At 39.7% G+C, this 26,263-nt stretch overlaps 1 protein-coding gene across 2 annotated transcripts in view; it reads left to right on the top strand.

Annotated features, from left to right (window-relative positions):
- Positions 1 to 26,263, top strand: part of SLC17A5 (solute carrier family 17 member 5) — a 48,570-nt gene that overhangs the window by 10,512 nt on the left and 11,795 nt on the right. For both annotated transcript variants that reach the window (XM_082633863.1, XM_082633862.1), the window contains exons 2-9: positions 1,877 to 2,073; positions 4,640 to 4,873; positions 7,503 to 7,590; positions 9,552 to 9,638; positions 11,075 to 11,193; positions 13,337 to 13,495; positions 19,494 to 19,626; positions 21,507 to 21,654. In XM_082633863.1, the coding sequence (XP_082489989.1) occupies positions 1,877 to 2,073; positions 4,640 to 4,873; positions 7,503 to 7,590; positions 9,552 to 9,638; positions 11,075 to 11,193; positions 13,337 to 13,495; positions 19,494 to 19,626; positions 21,507 to 21,654 (1,165 nt within the window). The remainder of the gene's footprint in view (positions 1 to 1,876; positions 2,074 to 4,639; positions 4,874 to 7,502; positions 7,591 to 9,551; positions 9,639 to 11,074; positions 11,194 to 13,336; positions 13,496 to 19,493; positions 19,627 to 21,506; positions 21,655 to 26,263) is intronic.

The following is a 26,263-nucleotide window of genomic DNA, read 5'->3' as shown; positions in this document are numbered from 1 at the left end:
CTCCTGAAAAGGGAGCCAGGAATGCCAGGTGAAAAGTTGTCTGTTAAAAGACGTCAGTCTTGCACAGAGGAAAAATTGATAGCAGTTGTTAAGTGTATGAGTGCTTGTAGAAAAGTGAGTTGGATCCCAGTATATTAATATACACCTAAATACAATTGTGCTGTATTCATTAAAGCTTCGATCTGAATCTGTACCAAGACCGCTGTACTCTGAAAAATGTATCCTTGTGTGAGGTTAGGTCAATGAAAACACCAGGATTCCTGAGTAGGGAAAAACGTGTGTGTGTGTGTGTGTGTGTGTGTGTGTGTAATGCTAATAAGTCATTGCCAAATAAAAGCACACATATATTCATATCTATGTACTTAACTTTAACGTGTCATTAGCAAATGAAACAGATGTTCATATCTTTCAACAGATATTTATCAAACACCCAGTGTTGACTAAACTTAAGGTGTAAACACCTGGATTAGCCACTTCCTCCTTGTCGCTCGGGGTCAGTCACCCTTAAGTCAGCTTCCTGAATTCTCATTCCCTCTCCAGTTCTGCAACTCAGTAAAAGAAGAAAAAAGAGAAAATATGTGCATACACCCACAGAGTAAAGAACTGGGTCAGACTCCCCCTGTCCCATGATCTTCCTCCCATTGGTTCCTCCAGCCCACTCTGCCCTCCTTGTTTTGTTTTTTAAATCACTGTGGTATATTCACCAACTGTGCCTTTTACTGTGGGCCCTTTAAGCCAGACCAACTGAGCAACCGTCACAGGGGCTGCACCTGTCATAGATTCTGCAAGTCTGCTTATGGATTCTTAAATACATTTAGTTTAGGAGAGCCTTAAGTATTAATCATGGCCACTGATTCAAACCCAGCCTCTGAGGATACTTTTCAAGGTAAGAAATTATCAGGAGGGGTTTCATGCCCTGGCCTTGGCAGTAAATTTTTTGTGCTGAGATACGTTTATGATGAGAGGGCTACTGACCCATCGTCAGTAATGTACGTGTCACGCTGAACGCTCGAGGACTTGTTGGCCATGTTTGAGACATGTTTTTCAGAAATGGTGATGCCGTTAAACCCCCTTACCTGCTTTTTCTCTTATCTTGCCAGCTGACAGGGATTGGGGGTTTGGTTTTGACTCTGGAATGCAGATTTTTCTGAGCAAAGTTGTTGCCTCCATGTTTTAAGAAACTGTCTTACAGTTCAGGCTCTCATGTGTTAAATCTTTATCAAAACTACAGGTACTGGGAACAAATTCTCTTTGATACATGTTTTTAGATATGCTTCATCTGAGAATATTCTCAGAAAAATATTCATGATATATTCATTTGTGTACATCTAAGAAGTGACCTTTTTAGTGATTTAGACAGTATCATCTAAGTTACTCTTTTTTTTTTTTTACATCTTTATTGGAGTATAATTGCTTTACAATGGTGTGTTAGTTTCTGCTTTATAACAAAGTGAATCAGTTATACATATACATATGTCCCCATATCTCTTACTGCTTGTGCCTCCCTCCCTCCCACCCTCCCTATCCCACCCCTCTAGGTGGTCACAAAGCACCGAGCTGATCTCCCTGTGCTATGTGGCTGCTTCCCACTATCTATCTACCTTACGTTTGGTAGTGTATATATGTCCATGCCACTCTCTCACTTTGTCACAGCTTACCCTTCCCCCTCCCCATATCCTCAAGTCCATTCTCTAGTAGGTCTGTGTCTTTATTCCTGTCTTACCCCTAGGTTCTTCATGATATTTTTTTTTCTTAAATTCCATATATATGTGTTGGCATACGGTATTTGTCTTTCTCTTTCTGACTTACTTCACTCTGTATGACAGACTCTAGGTCCATCTTTTAATGAAAGTTTTTCCACCCATCTTTATTTCAGCTCCAGTGTGCTGCTCTGCTCGTTACAACCTAGCATTTTTGGCCTTTTTTGGTTTCTTCGTTCTCTATTCATTACGGGTGAATCTGAGTGTGGCATTAGTGGATATGGTGGATTCCAACACAACCGCAGCAGATAATAGAACTGCCAACGAGTGTGCAGAACATTCTGCTCCCATAAAAGTTCTTCATAACCAAACGGTAAGTGCTGTTTTTCAAGCAAATCATCTTAGTCCTAAAATACTTCCGAGTAAAAATATTGAAAAGTATTGAATGTATTCATCCTACAGAAACACAGACACTTTCTTCATGTAAATTCTGAATCCTTTACTTGTGTTTTCCCAGTAACTGGTTAGACAGTAACATAACTGGAGCTGCTGCTGCTGCGCCCTGATCTGTCTGAAAAGTAGTTTTTCGGTTTCCTCCGTAAACATACTGTCCTTGAAGAGAATTTGGAAAAACCTGTCTGGCGTATTAGAAAATCAGGTTGTTTTAGATGTTGCTAAGTAGTCTTTATGGGACCATTATTTAATAGCTGTGCTACTTAAAAGGTTCCTGTTGCAGGAGGATTAAGATAATCTCAACTACAGGATGAAAAATAAGAATGGGGCAGTTTTGGGGCTTCCCTGGTGGTGCAGTGGTTGAGAATCCGCCTGCTAATGCAGGGGACACGGGTTCGAGCCCTGGTCTGGGAGGATCCCACATGCCGCGGAGCGGCTGGGCCCGTGAGCCACAACTACTGAGCCTGCGCGTCTGGAGCCTGTGCTCCGCGACAAGAGAGGCCGCGATAGTGAGAGGCCCGCACACGGCGATGAAGAGTGGCCCCCGCTTGCCACAACTAGAGAAAGCCCTTGCACAGAAATGAAGACCCAGTACAGCCAAAATAAATAAATCAATCATATACTTTGCAACAACTTTCAGATTGTTACCTTATTTAAAAAAAAAAAAAAGAATGGGTCAGTTTCAAAAACAAATTCTGTACATGCCTCACCTAAGCTGCTGATGTCATTTTGCCTCCCTCATATTATACTGGAATTGATAAGTGCATGTTCATCATTTGTTCAGAATTGAGTTTTACACACTTTAAACATTTTATTTCGTCTCACATGGGGAGACAATACAGGTGGGAAAGGCTGGTGTCCTTTTTCTTTTTGTGGCCACACTGTGCGACATGTGGGATCTTAGTCCCCCGACCAGGGATTGAACCTGCACCCCCTGCAGTGGAAGCGTGCAGTCTTAACCAGTGGACTGCCAGGGAAGTCCCAGGTGTCCTTTTTTATAAGCGTATTTTCATCCATCTTCAGTGCTCACAAAGGAGCCAAATCCCATGGGGGTGAGTCTCTCCTGCCATTTACAGACAAGATCACTCAAACAGGGATGAGGGTTTCTGCCCAAACAAGCACATGTACAAAATAATGACTTATCAAAAACCTTTACATTGGACTTCAGTGTTGCCGAATATATATTTGGGTACACATCACCCACTTTCCCCACCTCAACCTGTAACTTCTGGACACTTCATGAAGCCCTGGAATTCTACAGAGAAGCTGCAGATTGGTACTCTAAACAAAGATAGATAATTAGGGGTTTGCTTTGTGTCTTTACTTTCGATAAGTGCTTTTGATGATCCACCTACTTACTTGCCCTACATGGACAGTAAAAAGAAATCCTGAATGGTTCTTAACACATGGGTATGTTACAGGGCTATGTGTGCTAAAGATGTCAGATACTCAGTCACCAAATCTTCATTTTCACCTTACTGTGTACTGCTACTAATTAAAAGACATTTCCTACTCACGTGAAGTTTCTGGCTTGGTTTAAATTCTTGCTCTTTTGTATGGCTCTATGTCCTTGTTGAAGTGGTTGGTCTGAAATAGTCTATTAATTAATGTTCTTTTTTTTTTTTTTTTTTTTTTTTGTGGTACGCGGGCCTCTCACTGTTGTGGCTTCTCCCGTTAGGAGCACAGGCTCCGGACGTGCAGGCTCAGCGGCCACGGCTCACGGGCCCAGCCGCTCCACGGCATGTGGGATCTTCCCGGACCGGGGCACGAACCCGTGTCCCCTTCATCGGCAGGCGGACTCCCAACCACTGCGCCACCAGGGAAGCCCCAATGGTCTATTAATTATCTATATTTTTGCATACTAGTAGCCAACATTAAGTGAATATTTAGTGTGTGTCAGGCCTTATTTTATGGGCCTTTTTCATTTAATCTTCCCAGATCACAAATCCAGTAAGTAACAGAGCTGGGCTTGAACCCAGGCCTGGCTCCAAAGCCTAGCTTGGCCACTGCAGTATCCTGTTCAGTAGCTTTCTGGATTAAACCTGTGCCCTTTTTGAGCCTTCTTTGTCATGGTCATTACAAAATATCTACAATTCATCCCATAGTCTAGTTTCATAAAATAGCAAGCCTTCCTGAACATGACTTTCAATGATTTTCAATTCACTTCTAGAATCTACATGTCTGTATCACGGTGACTCACCTGCCCAGTAGAAAGTCTGCATGTTCTTCAGTCTAAAACAATGGTTCTGGGGAGTTTCCTGGCAGTCCAGTGGTTAGGACTCGGCGCTTTCACCGCTGTGGCCCAGGTTCAATCACTGGTCAGGGAACTAAGATCCCACAAGCCTCACGGCCAAAAAAACAGAAAAACAAAGAAACAAAAACAGTGGTTCAAAATTACATTTATATGTACTCACATGCCAGTAAGAGAAAGGAGCCATTTCATCAAGGTCTTAAAAGGCTGTTCTTTTTCCTCCCACTCTTTACAGGGTAAAAAGTACCGATGGGATGCAGAAACTCAAGGATGGATTCTCGGGTCTTTTTTTTATGGCTACGTGATCACGCAGATTCCTGCAGGATATGTTGCCAGCAGAAGTGGGGGAAAACTGCTGCTGGGATTTGGGGTCCTTGGCACCTCTGTCTTCACCCTGTTCACTCCCCTCGCTGCAGATTTCGGAGTTGGAGCCCTCATTGCACTCAGGGCCCTAGAAGGACTCGGAGAGGTAATTTTTTTTCTCTTTTGTTATTCTTCTTACCCTATATCACTTTCTTGTCTCCTTAAAGATATCATTCTTGGGCTTCCCTGGTGGCTCAGTGGTTGAGAGTCCGCCTGCCGATGCAGGGGACGTGGGTTTGTGCCCCGGTCCGGGAAGATCCCACATGCCGCGGAGCGGCTGGGCCCGTGAGCCATGGCCACTGAGCCTGCGCGTCCGGAGCCTGTGCTCCTCAGCGGGAGAGGCCACAGCAGTGAGAGGCCCGCGTACCGCAAAAAAAAAAAAAAAAAAAAAGATATCATTCTTTGATATGAATATGAACCAGAAAAAATGACATTGGAAGATAATAGGGATTTATTTTTTAGTTAGAAACTGATTAACTATGAAATAACATGAGTAGATTTCACTTGTGGTCAGTGAGGTCTTGAATGGGAGCACTCCACAATTAGAGGCTTTACTCAAAGACTAGAGGAAACATTTTCTAGGGGAATACTTCATAGCTTCCCCTACTCGCTCGTACTGGGGAGATAAGAAACCACTATTAAAACCATGAGGACAGACCATCCTACTTCTTGAACTTTTGCCACTGTTTATCTCTGCTCCATCATTTATTGCCCAGGTCTAAAACATATTTTACCCAATAGACTGTCAAATTGCCTTGTTTTCCTTTAAATCTGTTGTTTTTCATAGAACTTCTTCTTTATCATTTGTTCTTTTTTCTGGTCCTCTAACTTAGAGACAAATAATTTATCGTTTTATGTAGCTATCTTTTTTTTGGTCCTGTGATTCTTCTGGCCTTTCTGCTGCTTTTAAAATTGTTATTATTAATTTTTGTCTTTTTTTTCCTCTCCTCCTAAGATTTCTGTCATTTTTTAATTTTAATTTTAAAATTTTAATTTCTTATTTTTTTCCTTTCCACTTCTCTTTTGCATTTCGTCATGTGTACCTCCACCTTTAAATAATGACCTCGTTTCATTTCTAACTTTGAACTTCTCAAGGCATAGGTTTATTTTGCTCTCTCTTAACATTTCTTTAACCAAGCAAGATAGTGGCCTCTGGGTTTAGTATACAGCTTAAAGGTTATCTTGTATCATGCTGTGTAGGAAAAACACTGACTGGAGTAGTAAAATCAGAGTCTGAATAATAACTCCACTGTATCTAATGGTGGAACCATAGGTTTTCATATAAATATTATACAAATACAATATATAATATATAATATAAATCAAATATATTAAATACCTGCCCCATCCTCAGTCACAGCTCAGATGTGATAATAACTGCTAGAAAACTTTGGAAATTGCCAAGTGCTTTTTAAATGTAAGCTTTGGTCACTCATCTGGACATTCCTATTTTGTCCTTATCCAATAAGGGTGTACCAAATAAACCCTTCTTGACTACAAAATAAAATTACCCCCCGACTAACAGGTTCCTTTTCTCCTTATCTAAGTAAAATATATGTTTTACAGATAAACTGAAGTTCTAAGAGGTTCACTGATCTTTCTGAGGCTACACAGCTAGTGAATGGCCAAGGAGAGCTGTGAATCGACTGCTGCAAATCTACCCGAATCTATTCCTTCCTGTTCCCTTGTAGCATCTTCTCCTCTCCCAAGCCTCTGTGAGCCTCCCTGCCTTCACTGTTTTGTTGCTTCTCCATTATCAGTAATTAGCATTTTTTAAAATTGAGGTATAGGGCTTCCCTGGTGGCGCAGTGGTTGAGAGTCCGCCTGCCGATGCAGGGGACACGGGTTCGTGCCCCGGTGCGGGAAGATCCCATATGCCACGGAGCAGCTGGGCCTGTGAGCCATGGCCGCTGAGCCTGTGTGTCCGGAGCCTGTGCTCCACAACAGGAGAGGCCACAACAGTGAGAGGCCCGCGTACCACAAAAAAAAAAAAAAAAAAAAAAAATTGAGGTATAGTAGATGTCCAATATTATATAAATTTCAGGTGTATAACAATTCAAAATTTTTATGGATTATACTCCATTTATAGTTATTATAAAACATTGGTTATATTCCCTGTGCTGTATAATCTATCATTATAGCTTATTTATTTTATACATAGTAGTTTGCACCTCTTACTCCCCCACTCCTATCTTGCCCCTCCCCTAATTGGCATTTACTAGGCTAATTATCACCAGAAAAGAAAAAAATACCGGTAAACACTCTAATTGAGTGTTTTTTGGTAGGACCATTTTTTGGTAGGACCATTTTTCCTGTTGAGTAAGGTGAATCTGAATTTTCTTCTAGTATCCCACAGTATTAGCTCAGTATTTTTAAAAGTTACATATTGATAACATTCCCATTGCATCCAGGCCATAAATAAAGTAAATGAGTAAAATTCACCGTGGGAGGGTACCTTTATATCCTCATTCAGTACATTCTTTTACATTTTTTGTAACCCTTGCCTTGCAGTCCTCAAATCAGTTGACAGAATCCACAAATCTTTGTTCAGATTTTGAAAGTACTTCATTATGAGGTATTTGCACTCAGCACTGTAAAGACATCTCACTCCATGAAACCTGATTCTAGTGTGAGTCTTATCCAGAAACTTCTTTTGCAACAAAATACGCAACTGAATTTAAAACATTAACAAAACTACCTTGTATTTCATCAGAAATATCTTTTTCCCTTACCAGGGTGTCACGTTTCCAGCCATGCATGCCATGTGGTCTTCGTGGGCTCCTCCTCTTGAAAGAAGCAAGCTTCTCAGCATTTCATATGCAGGTGAGATAACTGTTCTTGTGAAGGTTTTCGCTACAATTTGTTATCTGTATATCAACCTTGGGGGAAGGGCGCACAGCAGAATCATGCAATGTCAGGTGCTTTCTTTGGGGAAAACTTAAGGTGCAGGGGTATAACTTTATTATTAATCTTCTTCTTTGGCTCACCAGCATATAGCAAAGCGGCTTCATTGACTACTGTCAGTTTCTCCATCTGCCATCATTTATTTCAAAACATGTTGCCTTTTCAGATGTTGATATAGAGAATGCTTTAACAAAACAGCCAAAAAAAAAAAAAAAAACGCTGGAAAACTGAACACTTTTGTCCTTAAATTGTGATTTGATTTGATCATCTGATAAGCTGGTCATGACTTTCAACCCCTCCCTTCAGACACCTTGTTTTCTATGCATTTATTTGCTATCATTTTGATCTATAGGTAAGATAGCATGAGCTTTATATGTGAATTATAATTTTTCCAGCTCACACACTGAATGAAAACTTTTTGACCTGACTGCTTTTAAATACAGTTATTGAGAAAGACCTCTCTGCGGTGGCTTTGAAGCTAAAATCTGAAGGATGAGAATGAACCAGTCACGCAAGGAGCAAAAAGGAAAGCATTCCAGCCAGTCAGAACAGCACGTACAAGGGCTGTCAGGCAGGAAGTAACATAAGGGTTCAAAGCAATGAGAAACCACTGAAGGGGTCTAGAACACACTGAATAAAGGGGGTAATGGCATAAGATGGGGTTAGAGAAATAGACAAGAGCCAGATTACATCAGGGCTTACAGGCCACAGGGAGGACTGTAGATTTTTTTTTCCAAACTACAATGGGGAGACATCAGAAGTTTTTAATCGAGAGAGAGACATGATCCCATGTACATTTTAAGAAGATTCTTACAGCTATGTGGAGATCGAGGTAAGAAATCTGATGAGAAGTTCAAGAACAGGCACTGTCAGTGGTTCCCCTTTGCCTGTTGAATAGTCTAAGCTCAAACTAGGGGTCAAGATTCTTTATGGTCTTCACCACTTCATTTTAGCCAGCCTAGCCCTTGACACATAGTGCCTGGCATGGAGCATATATTCAGTAACTATTCAACCTGGTTTTCTAGTCTTCCTATTCCTTTCCTTCACCCAGTTGAAGTTCCCAAACCCACTTTCTGCTTTCCTACTTGCATTCGTTTGCTCACCCTGTTACACCTGCCTCCGTATCTTCTTTCTTATGGGACCAGATCTTGCCCAACTTTTCAAAGTCCCACTGCTGCTTCTTACATCTTTTTCTGATCTCTCGAGGTCAGAGGTGATCTGTCCTACATTTGAATTTCCATATTGCTCTGTGACACACAACACTTTCTAACATGTAATCATTAGTTGTTTATATTTACTTCCTATATAAGACTAAAATTTGAGACCAGAAACAATGTCTGATTATTTTAGCTCCCACTGTACCTTCTAAGATGTCTTCTGTTTGGTGGTTAAAATGAATTTTATCACTTATTTATCCGAAACAACTGTGTGTAATATATTTGGGGCAAATTAGATTACCAAAAGCTTCGTTCTTTTTTCACCAGGTGTGCTGCAGCAGGTTATGTTTAGAGACCATCTTTGAGCCTTTCCCCAAACACTTGGCTTTCTAACACATTTACTAGTAATGTGGCATTTACTGGCTCATATTATAATAGGTCTTCTATTGATTGATGCCTTCTAATTCATCAGTAGCTACATAATTGTAACTAATATAACTACATATTAATGTATACATTTTACATATTGTGGGTTTTCTAGTAAATGACCCCGTAAGAGAATGGGTTGTTTATATTTACATGTGACTAACTCAACTCCTATAGGATTTGAATCACTCTTTCTTTTCCCCGTTGTCTGTTATCCATCTTCTTTAGGCTGTAGACCTGTGTCCCCTCTTTGTTCATTTTTCTCCAAAGTTTACAAAGTCTTTGTTGTTATTCTAGGAGCACAGCTTGGGACAGTAGTTTCTCTTCCTCTTTCTGGTATAGTTTGCTTCTATATGAATTGGACTTACGTCTTCTACCTCTTTGGTAAGTTTATTCAAAAATGTAACCTAAATTATAATGTGACAGATCCAAAATGTAATAGTGGTCTAATAATTGGTTAAAATATGTATATTCCAGTTCACTGAAGTAACCATCTCCTAGACCACAAAGCTCTGAAACACTTACTGACAACCTGTTTTTCAAGTTTATGTGGTTAAAACGATCTAGCTGAGTTGTGACCTGATGTGAATTTTGGAATATTTGTTCAATAGAAACTGCTGTTGAATCCAGGACTTAAATGCTATACTTACTATAAAAACTGCTGTGTTGTTTATTATAAAAAATGTATATTTTGAAAATATTTCTTCTCAAACAAAGTAGGATGCTCTCACTTGGTAGTTTTAATCTTTTTTGTTTCTTTGTTTAGTCCCAGGGCCTTTCATTTCTCAGTCTCAATAGCAGGATGATACACATATTTAATAAATTAGATTGCCATGTAAACATTTTGAAGGAAATATATCTGCAGTCAAAACAAAAAACAAATCAATAAACAAAAGCAGATACCTGTGGAAATAATAGATTGTAGACTTTTATTTTTTAAAAGGTTTGTCTGGTAGGCCCTGATAGGCAGAGTCATGTGGTTAAAAGTTGTTCTCTTCAGGTGCAAACTTCCCATTATAAAATAAATAAGTCATGGGGATGTAATGTACAGCACAGTGATATTGTGGTACATACTTTTTTTGTTTTTTTGTTTTTTTGGCTGTGTTGGGTCTTTGTTGCTGTGCGTGGGCTTTCTCTAGTTGCAGCGAGCGGGGGCTACTCTTCGTTGCGGTGCACGGGCTTCTCCTTGTGGTGGCTTCTCTTGTTGTGGAGCACGGGCTCTAGGTGCGCAGGTTTCAGTAGTTGTGGCATGCGGGCTCAGTAGTTGTGGCTTGTAGGCTCTAGAGCCCAGGCTCAGTAGTTGTGGCACACGGGCTTAGTTGCTCCAGGGCATGTGGGATCTTCCCGGACCAGGGATCAAACCCATGTCCCCTGTATTGGCAGGTGGATTCTTAATCACTGCACCGCCAGGGAAGTCCCTGTGGTACATACTTGAAAGTTACCAAGAGAATAAATCCTAAAAGTTCTCATCACAGGAAAAAAAATGTTTGTAATTTTGTATGGTGATAGATGGTAGCCAGATATATTGTGGTGATTATTTCGCAGTGTATATAAATATCAAATCATTATGTTGTACACTTGAAACTAATGTAATGTTATATGTCAGTTATACTGCAATTTTTTTAAAAAGTTTTTCCTCTTAAAAATTTATAGGAAATAATACAAATAGCAGTTATCCCCTTAAAGAATTATGAGAAGAACTTGAAAACAAAGCTGAAACCAATTTTTCACTAAGTTTATAATTACATAATTTTTTCAAGACAGAAAAATTGCTGTTGGTGCATACTAATTTCATTTACCTCTTATTTTTCTATTTTAAGGTACAGTTGGAATCATTTGGTTTATTTTATGGATCTGGTTAGTTAGTGATACACCAGAAACTCACAAGACAATCTCCCCCTATGAAAAGGAATACATTCTTTCATCATTAAGAAATCAGGTAAGGACTTTGGCACATTTTAAAAATAATTTCAGAACCTTTTTTTTTCTTCAGAATTAAGATACCAGTTTTTTTAATAGATATTTCTGTTGTGCACACTCTAGGCAAAGTAGAGCAGGCAAATTAAATAAATGTACAAAGTACTGTTTTGTCCAAGAAATGTCAATTCTTTCTAGTTTAAATCTATGAAATTTAAAATCTAGAAATTTATTTAAATCTAGTTTAAATCTATGAAAAATTACTTTTCTAAGTCATTTTAAACCTTCTAGAGTAATGATTATCAAGTGAGTCTCCTTTGTCTTCTTAATTAGTAGAAAATAAGATGTGTTATTTACAAGAGGAATCTTATAGCTATACCCTAAATGTTAGTTGTTAGAAAACTAGTGTGTTTTTATCTGTATTTTAAACGAGTGTGATTTAACAAGGACAGCACATTTATTGTGATATATAATAATATAATATGATATACACCTGTTTGCTCCTCTAGGGTAGCCCTTCAGGAAAAATTTATACTTAACTAAAGTAAGATTTGTTTCACTTAATTGAGCACAATAGCAAGTCAGAAATAAAAGTCTATCATAATTTAATAGTCTATCATAATTTAATTTATGATAAATTATGCATCATAATTTAATACATAATTTATCATAAATTCTCAAGCCATGGAGACAAAATATTTGCCTTTTGGTGGGAATAAAAGAAGAACATGAAAACATTAGGAAAATTCAAATATATACAGTCTTTTCTTTAGCATTGTTAATGGCTTCATAGTCACTTTATTGGTTTAAGAACATAAAATATTTCATGTAAGACTTTTATTGCCCACTAAGTTATTATTACTGATATTTTCAATTTTTATATATAGTAAACCAGGCAGTAATTAAACATTTACTCACTCACATTTCTTTTTTTTTTTTTTTTTTTTTTGGCTGCATTGGGTCTTTGTTGCTGCTCACAGGCTTTCTCTAGTTGCGGCCAGCAGGGGCTGCTCTTCGTTGTGGTGCGCAGGCTTCTCATTGCGGTGGCTTCTCTTGCTGCGGAGCACGGGCTCTAGGCACGCGGGCTCAGTAGTTGTGGCTCACGGGCTTAGTTGTTCCACGGCATGTGGGATCTTCCCGGACCAGGGCTCGAACCCATGTCCCCTGCACTGGCAGGTGGATTCTTAATCACTGCACCACCAGGGAAGTCCCAATACGGTATATTTGATGAGCCTGCCATTATTTCGCTTGGTGAGGTAACTGACAAAGGACTCAAGAGGAAAAGTGTCAATTCTACTATTTTCTTGGTGTTCACTCGTGCTTACATTAGTAGACTTCTATTTACTTTCTCCTTAAGAATCTTTTGAAGACATTGTTGATTTTGTAGATTTGTTTTAATTAAAACTGGCTAATAAAATCCATAAATCCATTTCAAAAGGCAGGTGTAAACTGTAACATGCTGTAATATTACACCGAGGGCAGACCAACAAGTAAGGATGCCATTAACCCCTTTTAATTGGGGAGATCATACAACATGTGATGGTCTGACATATTCCAGGGCCAACCTATTTGTTAAATATTAATAGAGTTTAATTTCTCTTTTTACAATAAAAGTGAGTATAGATAGAAGACCTGTTATGTCTTTCCACACCATGGTGGATTATCTTGCTACCGCTGGGATGCTTACATCCTTCTTTGAAGACCGTTACTCCAGATGGCTACATAAAAAACCTTCTATTGCACAGTTCTTATAGATCATTGTAAATGCATAAAGATTGGAGAATTAAATATGAATTCTAATAGGACTTCCAATCTCTTTCCTTTGCCCTTATGCCAGCCTCTGAATTTGATTATTAAACTGTCCTCTGTTTTTTAGGTGGAAAAAGTAATGTTGCAGGTGACTTCTGACATTCATAAGGAGTATTTAGTTTGACATTTTAGCTCTAAGATTACATTTCTGTTTTTTCTTCAGATCTGAATCATGGAGTTTCTGTTGCTGTTTAATATTTTTAAAGAGTTGTTTAAAAATCTGGGATTTAGTCATCAAAGTTGATAACGTATTCTAGATGGAATTTCAGCTGATCAGATACAGATCTAAACATAGCATGAACATAGCTGTAGCTTATCCTAATGATGCCTGTTTTTTTTTTTTTTTCCTTTTTCAGCTCTCTTCACAGAAGTCAGTGCCATGGATACCTATGCTGAAATCACTAGCACTTTGGGCTATTGTAGTTGCCCATTTTTCTTACAACTGGACTTTTTATACTTTACTGACCTTATTGCCTACGTATATGAAGGAGGTCCTAAGGTTCAATATTCAAGAGGTAAGAAAACATAAGTTTCTGCCTCTTATAGAGAGTATACTGACTTTGTTTTTATCTATGTGAGACTCAGTTATTTTGCATCTTCCATTTTACTCTGATGTACTACATTCTAGAGTCTGCTCTTTTTAGCCTTGCTTGTTCCTCTCCTCTGTGTGTGTTAACTCTTGATTCAGAGTATCTTGGCTGGTATCCCCTTTAACTGTGAAGGTCTTACTAGTCCCCAGTAACATGCCAGGACCTCAGATGATACATGCAGGTGGTCCATATTCCCTTGGGATGGTAGCCCGACTCTGCTGGGAGCCAGGAGGGGTGCTGGGAGACACAAGGTTCTTGTACAGAAATCGCTCGGCAGGTGTTATCCAGGGGTTGGCAGAGCTATAGTTGCAAAGCTGTGCAAGACAGACCCCCCACTAAAACTGCCAGTTCCTTAGGAACTCATCAAACTGAGGCAATTCCTATTATCTCTATGTTGATGGAGTTTGTCTTCAAAGAGATTGAAGAAAAACCTAAAGAGAAAGAGGCACAGTGTATAAGTAAATGTGGTAGTGTTTTTGCCTTCAAAATGAAGGATAAATCAAAGATGTAAATGTTAGGAGCTAAAATGACAAAACTCTTAGAAGTGTACATCTTTGTGACTTTGGGCTAGGCAACAGCTTCTTACATATGATACCAAAACCACACATGACCAAAGGAAAATATAGATAAATTGGGCTTCATCAAAATTGAAAACGTTTGTGCCTCAAAGGACACTATCAAGAATAAAAACCCACTGAATGGGAGAAAATATTTGCAAATCATATATTTGATAACTATATAAAGAATTTATACAACTCAATAATAGAAAGATAAATAACGCAATTTTTTAAATGGGCAAAGGATTTGAATAGACATTTCTCCAAAGATATGCAAGTGACCAATAAGCCCATGTATTGATGCTCAACATCATTACTCAATGGTTTGCACAGCAAAGGAAACCATAAACAAGATGAAAAGACAACCCTCAGAATGGGAGAAAATGTTTGCAAACGAAGCAACTGCCAAAGATTAATCTCCAAAATATATAAGCAGCTCATGCAGCTCAATATCAAAAAAACAAGCAAGGGTCTTCCCTGGTGGTGTAGTGGTTAATAATCTTCCTGCTAATGCAGGGGACACAGGTTTGAGCCCTGGTCCGGGAAGATCCCACATGCCGCGGAACAACTAAGCCTGTGTGCCACAACTACTGAGTCTGCACTCTAGAGCCCGCGAGCCAAAACTACAGAGCCTGCATGCCACAACTACTGAAGCCCGTGTGCCTAGAGCCCGTGCTCCACAATAAAAGAAGCCACTTCAATGAGAAGCCCGTGCACCGCAACAAAGAGTAGCCCCAGCCCCCGCTCGCCGCAGCTTGAGAAAGCCTGCACGCAGCAACAAAGACCCAACACAGCCAAAACTAATTAATTAATTAATTAATTTAAAAAAAAAACAAGCAACCCAATCCAAAAATGGGCAAAAGACCTAAATAGACATTTCTCCAAAGAAAATATACAGATTGCCAACAAACACATGAAAGGATGCTCAACATCACTAATCATTAGAGAAATACAAATCAAAACTACAATGAGGTATCACCTCACACCAGTCAGAATGGCCATCATCAAAAAATCTACAAAGAATAAATGCTGGAGAGCGTGTGGAGAAAAGGGAACCCTCTTGCACTGCTGGTGGGAATGTACATTGATACAGTCACTATGGAGAACATTATGGAGGTTCCTTAAAAAACTAAAAATGGAACTACCATATGACCCAGCAATCCCACTACTGGGCATATACCCAGAGAAAACCATAATTCAAAAAGAGTCATGTACCACAATGTTCATTGCAGCTTTATTTACAATAGCCAGGACATGGAAGCAACCTAAGTGTCCATCAACAGATGAATGGATAAAGAAGATGTGGCACATATATACAATGGAATATTACTCAACCATAAAAAGAAACAAAATTGAGCTATTTGTAATGAGGTGGATGGACCTAGTGTCTGTCATACAGAATGAAGTAAGTCAGAAAGAGAGAAACAAATACCGTGTGCTAACACATATATATGGAATCTAAAAAAAAAGGTTCTGATGAACCTAGGGGAAGGACAGGAATAAAGATGCAGACGTAGAGAATGGTCTTGAGGACACAGGGAGAGGGAAAGGTAAGCTGGGATGACGAAGTGAGAGAGTAGTATTGAGTATGCTGGTATATACACTACCAAATGTAAAATAGATAGCTAGTGGGAAGCAGCTGCATTGCACGCAGAGATCAACTCGTGCTTTGTGACCACCTAGAGGGGTGGGATAGGGAGGGTGGGAGGGAGACGCAAGAGGGAGGGGATATGGGAATATATGTATACACATAGCTGATTCACTTTGTTATACAGTAGAAACTAACACACCATTGTAAAGCAATTATACTCCAATAAAGATGTTAAAAAATAAATAAAATAAAATTGATTTGCCAAAATATATATATATATATATATATACAGAAATGGAACACAAAACCATAATGAGATACCACTTCACACCTATTAGAATCAGAAAACCAAAAAATAACAAGTGTTGGTGAGCAGGTAGAGGAAACAGAACCCTCATGCATTGCTGGTGGGGATGTGCAGTGGTGTCGCTGTTATGGAAAACAGTTTGGCAATTCCTCAAAAAGTTAAACATAAAGTTATTATTGTGACCCAGAAATTCCATTCCTGGGTCTATACCCAAGAGAGCTGAAAATATATGGGCACACAAAAACGTGTACATGTACATGTACACAAAAGTTCATACCATTATTCGTAATGATGAAAAAGTGGAAACAACCCAAATATGTATCAGCTGGTGAATAGATAAACAAAATATGGTATATTCCACAGTGGACTGTTACTCAGCCACAGAGTGGAAGCCCTGGAAGTAAAGCAGCAGCCTGGGTGGTGAATGTGACGATAGCAAGGCTGACTGCATGACTGCCTTGGTTACAAGGACTTAGAGCCGTCAACAGTGTTAAAGTGAACTGTTGCGTCACCTCACTTCCAAGGCATACTGAAAACATTGGCCACGTGGACCGAACCTTAAACGTCACCCAAACAGCTAGGCTGTGAAGAACTCCTCTGGTTACTTTTGAAAAAAGAGGTCCATTATACTGAAATATATCCACCAATTGCATTGACAGAAGTTAAACTGAAATGAGGCTTTACCAATAGTGTGGGATGGATTTGTTGCAAGTGACCTTGCTTTTCCTAAGCTCTCTGTTAACAGAGCCTGACTGTAGTCTCCTACTGTAGTGACAAATTGCATGCAAATTTAAAGATCATTCCACTGATGCTTCTATTTGCAATTTTCCCAGGAGAACTATAGAAAGAATGAAATATCAATAGCTGACTGGTAATTAGTATATGTACTTAAGTGCCTTCATTTATTTATTTTATTTTATTTTATTTTATTTTTTTGTGTGTGTGTGCGGTACGCGGCCCTCTCACTGTTGTGGCCTCTCCCGTTGCGGAGCACAGGCTCCGGACATGCAGGCTCAGCAGCCATGGCTCACGGGCCCAGCCGCTCCGCGGCACGTGGGATCTTCCCGGACTGGGGCACGAACCCGTGTCCCCTGCATCGGCAGGCGGACTCTCAACCACTGAGCCACCAGGGAAACCCGCCTTCATTTATTTTTTATTAATTTTTTTAATTCTATAATGAGAAACTTTAAAACTAGAATATTTTTTCTTGCATTTTCATACCAAAAAAAGACATTTTCTTTCTGAATCAAAATTAAAAGAAATGTGAAGAGTTTGAAAAGAATTCTCTTGTATAGAAGCCTCTTTTTTTGAAGCCTCTTTTTTAATGGATTTTTTTCTTGAAAAATCAGCATATTACATTCATGAAATGGCCTTTGTTCAAAATAAAGCTTGCTTTGAGAAGCATTGTATTTAAAATTATACTCTCGTTAATTAAAATTTTTAAAGCTCTTGATCCTTTGTTTTAAGCTTGCTTTGTTACATAAGTTTATTTTCACTAGTTATCACCACTTTTCTTTTTTCCTAGCTTTTTCCTAGTGTCCCTATTTCTTACAGCTCGGTGAGAGTTGGGGCAATATCTGTTACCCTATTTTGGATATTAACATTTTGGAATCAGTTTTTTTTAATAAGTGAATAGAAGGAACCACATCCTTGAACAGAATGCTTAACAACTGTGGAAGATACCCGTGGATGTATAAATGTTGAAGATTTTGTCAGGGGAGTTTTTACCATTGGAATTTTAAGTGGAGAAATTCAATAACTCTGATGAATTATCGATCTTATCCCACCAGAGGACAAAGCCAAGATCAGAAAATTCTCTTGTCTATTTGCTGCAGTTCATGTGTAGGGTTCTGCCACAGATAATGATAGATGTGATCCTACTGTGCAGAATTCTAAATGGAGTAAAATTTAAAGAGGAAATTACTTAGCTTAATACCAGAAAGAAACAAAAATCTTCAGCCACAGAAGTAGAACTGGAAGCATGCAACATCTGAAAATAGACCACAGACTATGATGAAAAAAATTAAATCTTTTCTTAAGCACACTTAAATTTAAAATATTAACAAGTTTTGCTGGTCTGTACCATTAATGATGCTTAGATAGAATTATTACCAGATTTCAATATCAACGATAAAATATCTTTCTACCTTTTCTGTGTTTGTAAATCTCTAACAGGTGTACCCATCTCTCTCAGGCTATAAAAAACTTTTGTTTTTATCAGAATTGGGCCATTTAGGCTTAGCACCTCAGGTTTGTGCTTAAGGAAAAATGAATAGAAGAAAGAAATTTCTGGTGGTTTTTTTTGAGTATATTTTCTTCATTTTACAGAATTTGTGATTTCCTAAAAAGCTGACTGTCTAGTCATTTCCTACAAAGCAAATAACACATTTCCAGGATAAATTCTGCTTCACATCTCGTGGTGTTTTCGTTTTGTTCAGGTGGTGATGTAAAGTGAAAGAAGAGACGGAAAAATAGAGCTCTCTCTATCACCTCACAGCCTTTGTGCTCTGCTCAAAGCATGTGCGGGTGCCCCAGGCACGTTTTTGTTTTTAACTGCATCTTGATTTTGCATACTTTAATTTCAGAACAAAATAAACAAAAAAAAACCCCACAATACACAACCTTCAAACCCCATGTCAAATGTGGAAAAGGATAGGACTTGAGGCCCTTGTATCCTGCCTTAGACAGAAGGACAAAAATAAAACCACTAGACGTCAGCAGAGGGAGCCAGGTGGGCCAGGGCCACTGGGGCTGCCTCTGGGGGAGCCGTGGGGACACTACGGAGGGAACAAAGTCTGCAGGTAGAAACTCCTCATCTGCTTCTTCCACGCGAGAGGCATCCTCATCACCCTCGAGGTGGGGAATCTCAACAGGAACAGCAGCCCGGGGCTCCTGTGCCGTCACTTCATCCTCATCCGTGCCCATGCCCAGCTCGATCGTGCAGTAGAGGCGGCTGGAGCAGGTCTGGGGATCCTCAAGCGAGAAGCCGGAAGAGAGCAGTACAGTTTCGAACGGCACCTAGACGGTGCTCACTTCAGAATAATTCATTAAGCTATACATTTGACTTGTGTGCTTTTCTCCATCTGAATTTTATTTGATAATAAAAAATATTTGTAAAGTAAATAAAGAAAAGAAAACTGTCCCGTGGGGAAAATCCATAGGCTAATAGGAAGATGTCTTCTCTCATTGAAGCTACAGCCCAAGTCCCAGAATAACATTCAAGATTACCCTGACCATACTGCACTATGGGAGCTCTGGTTCCCTCTGAGACAGGCTCTCTGGGACTGCATTGAACGGAATCCCATAATCCTTAGAAAAGTCAGCCTTATCTGCTATATTATATAAAAATTAACAGACTATTGCTATGTGTCTCCTTTGCTTTCATATGGTAGTGGATGTGTGTGTGTTTATGTTGTTTTGGTTCTTCCTCCCTCCATAATTAATTCCAGATCTTCTTCTTCCTTCCAGAATGGGTTTTTATCTGCAGTCCCTTATTTAGGCTGTTGGTTATGTATGATCCTGTCTGGTCAGGCCGCTGACAATTTAAGGGCAAAATGGAATTTTTCAACTCTATGTGTTCGAAGAGTTTTTAGCCTTATAGGTAGGTAAAAATGAATCAGGTTTGGTTTTGGTTTACAATTACTTACTGTGTTTACAAGGCAAGGCAAAATAAAAATGATAATAGTAGTCATTTGTTCACATATTAAAACAATATATTTTAATGCATGTAGTGCATGTCTATACAAGATGGTTCTTTTTGAATGATGCATTTTGAGGATTAAGATTTATAATATCCTATTATCTCTACCATACTCTTGTAACTATAAAAAATGGCATGCTTTGCTGAATATCTTCCCCAGAATTTTTATTTTATTTTATTTATTTATTATTGGCTGTGTTGGGTCTTCATTGCTGTGCGTGGGCTTTCTCTAGTTGTGGTGAGCGGGGGCTACTCTTCGTTTTGGTGCGTGGGCTTCTCATTGCGGTGGTTTCTCTTGTTGAGGAGCATGGGCTCTAGGTGCACAGGCTTCAGTAGTTGTGGCTCGCGGGCTCTAGAGCGCAGGCTCAGTAGTTGTAGCACACGGGCTTAGTTGCTCCGCGGCATGTGGGATCTTCCCGGACCAGGGCTCGAACCCGTGTCCCCTGCCTTGGCAGGCAGATTCTTAACCACTGCGCCACCAGGGAAGTCCATCTTCCCCAGAATTTTAAAAATCACTTTGTTTTCAACTCTAAGTTTGCCATGAAAATAAGATTTTTAAGTCTCCATCCCTTTTCTATTTTAAATTTCAATCAAAAATGTATACTAACATCATTATATCAAATGAGGAGCTATAAATCGAAGCTGTAAATCAGAGGAAGCTTAAATACTCATGCGTTTCAGGGTCTGATTTCAGAAAAGTGAATTTTAAAACTATGCAAGACAGGGACTTCCCTGGCAGTCCAGTGGCTTCCACTGCAGGGGGCATGGGTTTGATCCCTGGTCTGGGAACTAAGATCCCACATGCCATGTGGCGTGGCCAGGAAATAAATTTAAAAAAAACAAAATAACAAAAACCCATGTAGGACAATTATTCGAGTAAGTAGAGACCCTCAAAGTCACTGATGACTGTACTTCAATAATTACATTGTAAAGGGACCCTGTTCAATGTAATTCTGAAAACACCTTCTGAGCACCTACAGCTAGAATGTGCTGTCCAGTCCCACTGCTTACTGACCTCGACTCTGGAGAAATTTTTCCACGTCTACAAGTGAAATAAATCCCTTTAGATTTAATTCGATTTTTTCTTTTTTGGCTTTCTGTGGACCTGCTCTGTCTAGTACAGTAGCCACTAGCCGTATGTGGCTGTTTAAATGTAATTGGAATTTAAAAATAAGTTCCTTGGTTGCAGTATATACAAATACAACATTTCCATCATCACAGAGACTTGTTGGATGGCACTGCTATTGACACAGAGAGAAAACAGCAGCCCACCCGTTAGGTCCCTTCCTGTATTACTTGTATTTGATGCTTAACTGCCTGTAATAAACTCCACGTATTGTTTTCAGTTGTCAAAACCTAGATGGAGTGTTTTTTTAACTTTATCCAGCAAAGTTTATTATTTAGTTTATCTTCTTTGGTTATGTGAACTTTGAATCACATTCTGTATCAACTATTGCTTCTCTCTAGAACCATATTTTTCAGTCATTCTCTTGTTCTTTTCTTAAACATTGTAGAAGTTTGAGTCCTGGTCACACGTAGATTTAATAACATTGCATAGTGAGGGGTTTTTTTACGTTTTATAATAGTTGCATTCATCCTATATGTTTTCCAGCAAATTTTTTTTTCATGAAACTGTAATTTAAACTGAGTCTTCTAGGCAGTATACTGTTTCTACAGTAGATGGCAGTAATGTCAAATCTCAGATTTATACTATATTAAACAGCAAGCAAATCTTAATGCTGGGGCTTCCTTTTTTCCTTTTTATAATTTTTTAACTCCAGGAATGATTGGACCTGCAGTATTCCTGGTAGCCGCTGGATTTATAGGTTGTGATTATTCTTTGGCTGTTGCATTCCTAACCATATCAACAACACTGGGAGGCTTTTGCTCTTCTGGATTTAGCATCAACCATCTGGACATTGCTCCTTCGTGAGTACTGATATAAAGATTCGTTCTGACTGACTTTAAATTATTTTCTTTAAGTGTGGTAAAATATATAGAACATAAAATTTGCCATTTTTAAGTGTATAGTTCTGTGGCATTAAGTACATCCATTCACATTATTATGCAACCATCACCATGATCCATTCCAGAACTTTTTTTATCTTCCCACACTGAAACCCTGGACCCATTAAACACTAACTCCCATTCCCCCTCCCTCACGCCCCAGCCCCTGGCAACTGCCATTCTACTACTTTCTGTCTCTATGCATATGACTACTCTAGGAATGACACCACACAGCTAATAAATGATAGAGCCGGAACTTCCCCCTAAAATCTTACTTTTAATCCCAGAATTCTTTCTACAGCTGTTTCTCTGGAAATATTCTTTGGGCCTGTGCCAGTTGACAAGGTAGAGGAGGGGACTATGTAAATATTTTAGCCCGGGGGATTTGATGCACTTAATTTTTTTTAAAATAATGACTATGAATTTATTTTTGGAGAAGAGACCAGTGGTCTCCTGCCACCTTTCCCTTACCTCCAGTTCTTCCCACCTGGACTACCACAGAATCTTCTGATTCCTGCTAATCCTTGTCTCCCATCCCTTCAATAAATACTTCTAAATAAGCTCCAACAAACTGGTGCTCACAGAGCTTGAGTGGACCTTTGAAATCATTCTAATCCAGTCTCTCGTTTTATATAAGAAGTCCAGGAAGGCTCCATAGCATCGGATATGCTTAACTCTGGGCGGAGTCCTGTCTGCCGTTCCTACAGGAGCTCATTCTCAGCCTGTGGTCCACTGCCTTTTCCTCTCCATCCATCTGAATCCTTTCCAGTTCACATCCCAGTTCTTCATTAAGCCTTTCCAGGCCATTGTGCTTTTATCTCTTCCTTTTCTCAATTTACAATTTTATGCTGGATACCATACCTTAATTTGTAATTATTTATAAATGTAACTCTTCTCTTTCTTACCTCCCCAATTTGCATGTAAGCGTCCTCAGACTGAGACATCCTATATATCCATATCACAGCTTCTGCAGGAGAGGCACCCCCAGTCCATACTTGCTGAGTGGTTGATATATCTGATCATACTAAGCAAATAGGAGCTTCAGTGCTACATACCCTTAACAGTGGGGAACCAAAGAAAGAAAACCAGCAACACATGTGTATTGGGCCAAGAAACCATTTGAAACAAAAGGTAGCCTAAGCAAAAGCTCTAGGGCTATCATCTCTGAGAGTTCAGGGCCCAAGTCTGTGTTATTAACCCCAGCAGTACCAGCACCTGGCCCTGTGCTGGGCCATGGTCAGTGCTCAGTCAATCAATTACATGAATGGAAGAATGAAAATAGACTTTCATATTCAGTACCATGTCAAAATTCTTTCTAAAAAGCTATTTGTGTTGACCTTACTGTGTGTCAGTCAACACTTTTCTTTAAAGCTCTTTCTTATGAGAAATAAGAAATAAGGGAAGAATTTTGTGAAATTTACAAGCTAGAAAATGTTTGTTAACTATACATATTGGTGAGTTAAGAACTGAAGGAGTTTTGGACTTCCGGTTGTCCAGTGGTTAAGACTCTGTGCTTGTAATGCAGGGGCATGGGTTCAATCCCTGGTCAAGGAACTAAAATCCCATATGCCGTGCAGCACAGCCAAAAAAAAAAAAAAAAAAAAGAAGAAGAACTGACAGAGTTTAACATAAGGAAAGAGAAGAAGAAAAGTAAATTAATTAATTTAAAAATAAAAAGTAAATTAATTTAATTTACTTGGAAAGTAAAGTAATCTCAAGAAAACTTTGTTAAACGTAGTGAACGTTTGAAAGATTGGATACAAACGTAACTGAAATAATAAAGTGCCCATTGAAGTGGAAGGAGTAAAGACGTAAGATGCCATTTCAGTGGGGACCAGGGCGAGCCCACTGCCCTGAACACATCTCTGCTCGGGCTGGAGACTTGGGCTTAAGATTTACAAAGTACAGAAAAGGATTCAAGGAATAGGAAATAATTAAAGGACTGTTCCTTTACGCTACTGATTAGAAAAGGAATCTGGAAAGGCTTTCCCTTGAAATAAGTTAAACAAATGACATTGTTTTTATAAACTATAAGTGTGTGGTTTATAGAATCATAGAAAGTTAGAACTGGGAAGGATTTAGAGTATTCTTGTCTCTTACTATGCCGACCGTGGTCCATGGAGCAGCGGCATCGTTGTGCAAAATGCAGATCCTCAGGCATCTCCCCAGACTTACCGAACTAGAATCTGCATCTTTAGATCCTCAGGGATCTAAGGGATCCTTTAGATCCCTTGTACCTTTGAGCATGAGACCCTGGTCTGGTCCGGTCCTCTGATGCATACAAGCGTTTATAGAGTAGCTGCTATACCTTCAGGCCTCTACGTGGTGCTACGGGAAATAAAACCCAGCTCCTGCTCGCAAGGAGATTGTCTATTTAGGAAAGAAACAATAAAAAGTAAACAATTGTAATGTATTATGATGATGATTAATTCTTTCAAAATGTAATTATCAAATGCCTACCAGGTACCAACCACAACAGTACAACTGTGGCCTGTGGAGCTCTTAGTCTAGAGCGGTGGATGTGAATGAAATGAAAACCAACGTTTTGAAGAGAAAGTTGAGAGAATATAGTAGGGGGAGATAATGCAGATCAAGGAGCCAGGGAAGGTCTCTCTGAGGAAGTGATATTTAAGCTAAAGCCTGAAGAATGAGGAAGAAGTTAGGCAAAAAGGAAGAGGTATTCCCGACAGAGGAATTTACACGACAGGAAGAAGAAACTGGTGTGTGCCTTAGTCAGCGTGGACTGCCAGAACAAAATACCATAGACTGGGGACCTTAATCAACAGAAATGTTCTCATAGTTCTAGAGGCTAGAATTCCAAGATCAAGGTGCCAACACAATTGTTTTCTGGTGAGGACTCTTCCTGGTTTGCAGAAGAGCTGACCCCTTGCTGTGTGCTCACACGGCCTTTCTTCAGGTATGCGTGCATGGGTGTGTGCAGAGAGGGAGAGAGCTCTGGTGTCTCTTACTCTTCTTATAAGGGCACCAGCCCTGTCCGACTAGGGCCCCACCCTTATGATCTCATTTAACCTTTATCACCTCCTAAAGACCCTGTCTCCAAATGCAATCACACTGAGGGTGAGGGCTTCAACATATGAATTTTGGAAGCATGCATTCAGTCCATAACAGTGTATTTCACGTAACTGAGAGAAGGTCATTTGTGACTGAGATGCAGGGAAGAAAGCCACTGGGGAGTAAGCAGGAGCCTATAGTAAGTGTTTTATATTGTATCCAAAGCAAGTAAGAAGTGACATTCTCTGTATTTTAAGGCCACTCTGTGAGGACGAATACAAGTAGAGAAAGCCAATTAGGAGGCTATTGCAGTAATCCATATAAGAGGTGATGATGGCCTGGGATGGGGAGAGGAGATGTAAAGAAGTAGATAAATTTGAGATCTTTGTGATTACAATAGGTGGGACTTGACAGTAGATTCGACCTGAAGAGTGAGGAAGATACCAGGGATGATGATTTCCATGTCTTTTGCATGGGCAGATAGTTGTGCCGCTTACTGAAACTGGGATGTCTGGAGGAAGAAGAGTCTTGGGGTAAGATAAAAATTTCACAGGTTAGGGCTTCCCTGGTGGCGCAGTGGTTGAGAGTCCACCTGCCGATGCAGGGGACGTGGGTTCGTGCCCCGGTCTGGGAGGATCCCGCATTGCCGCAGAGCGGCTGGGCCCATGAGCCATGGCCACTGAGCCTGTGCGTCCGGAGCCTGTGCTCCGCAACGGGAGAGGCCACAACAGTGAGAGGCCCGCGTACCTCAAAAAAAAAAAAAAAAAAATTCACAGGTTAAATTTTTTTTTAATATTTATTTATTTAGCTGCGCTGGGTCTTAGCTGCAGCATGTGGGATCTTTAGTTGAGGCATGCAGGATCTAGTTCCCCGACCAGGGATCGAACCCAGGCCCCCTGCATTGCAAGTGCAGAGTCTTAACCACTGGACCAGCAGGGAAGTCTCTTAAATTTTAGATATTTGTGAAAAACGTTTAGAAAATAGTAGTTGTAGGCAGTTTGACATTTGGATCTGGAACTCAGAAAATCAGTCTGACCAGAAATGAAAATTAAGGAATAGTAATCCACATTTCAGAGTTTTTAAAGACAAGGATTGCCTGGTGAGAGAGTAGAATGACAAGGTAAGTGATCCCCAGGACTGGAGCTTGACAGACATGTAGAGACCAGAAAGAGGGGAAGTAACCAGGAAAGGAGACCGAAAAGGAGCAACCAGGGACATAGAAGGAAAATCAAGAATGTGGTGTCAGGGAAGCCAAGACTATCCGGTCTTCAATTCAAGAATGAGAGCTGAACAAGAGATAAAGATGTAGGAGTGGTCAACATATGAGTAGTAGATGAAACCGTGGGATTGGATAAAATTACTCAGTAAATTGTGACGAGAACCTTGGGAATCCATTAAGAGAAAGAAGAGCCTGATGCAAAGGTAACTGAGAAGCGGGCTTCCCTGGTGGCACAGTGGTTAAGAATCTGCCTTCCAGTGCAGGGGACACAGGTTCGAGCCCTGGTCCAGGAAGACCCCA

Source organism: Mesoplodon mirus (assembly GCF_964341445.2).
Source record: "Mesoplodon mirus genome assembly, chromosome: 10".
Classification (NCBI taxonomy): domain Eukaryota; kingdom Metazoa; phylum Chordata; class Mammalia; order Artiodactyla; family Ziphiidae; genus Mesoplodon; species Mesoplodon mirus.
Note: the sequence above shows the minus strand (reverse complement) of the source record. Positions and strands in the feature narration are given on the sequence as shown.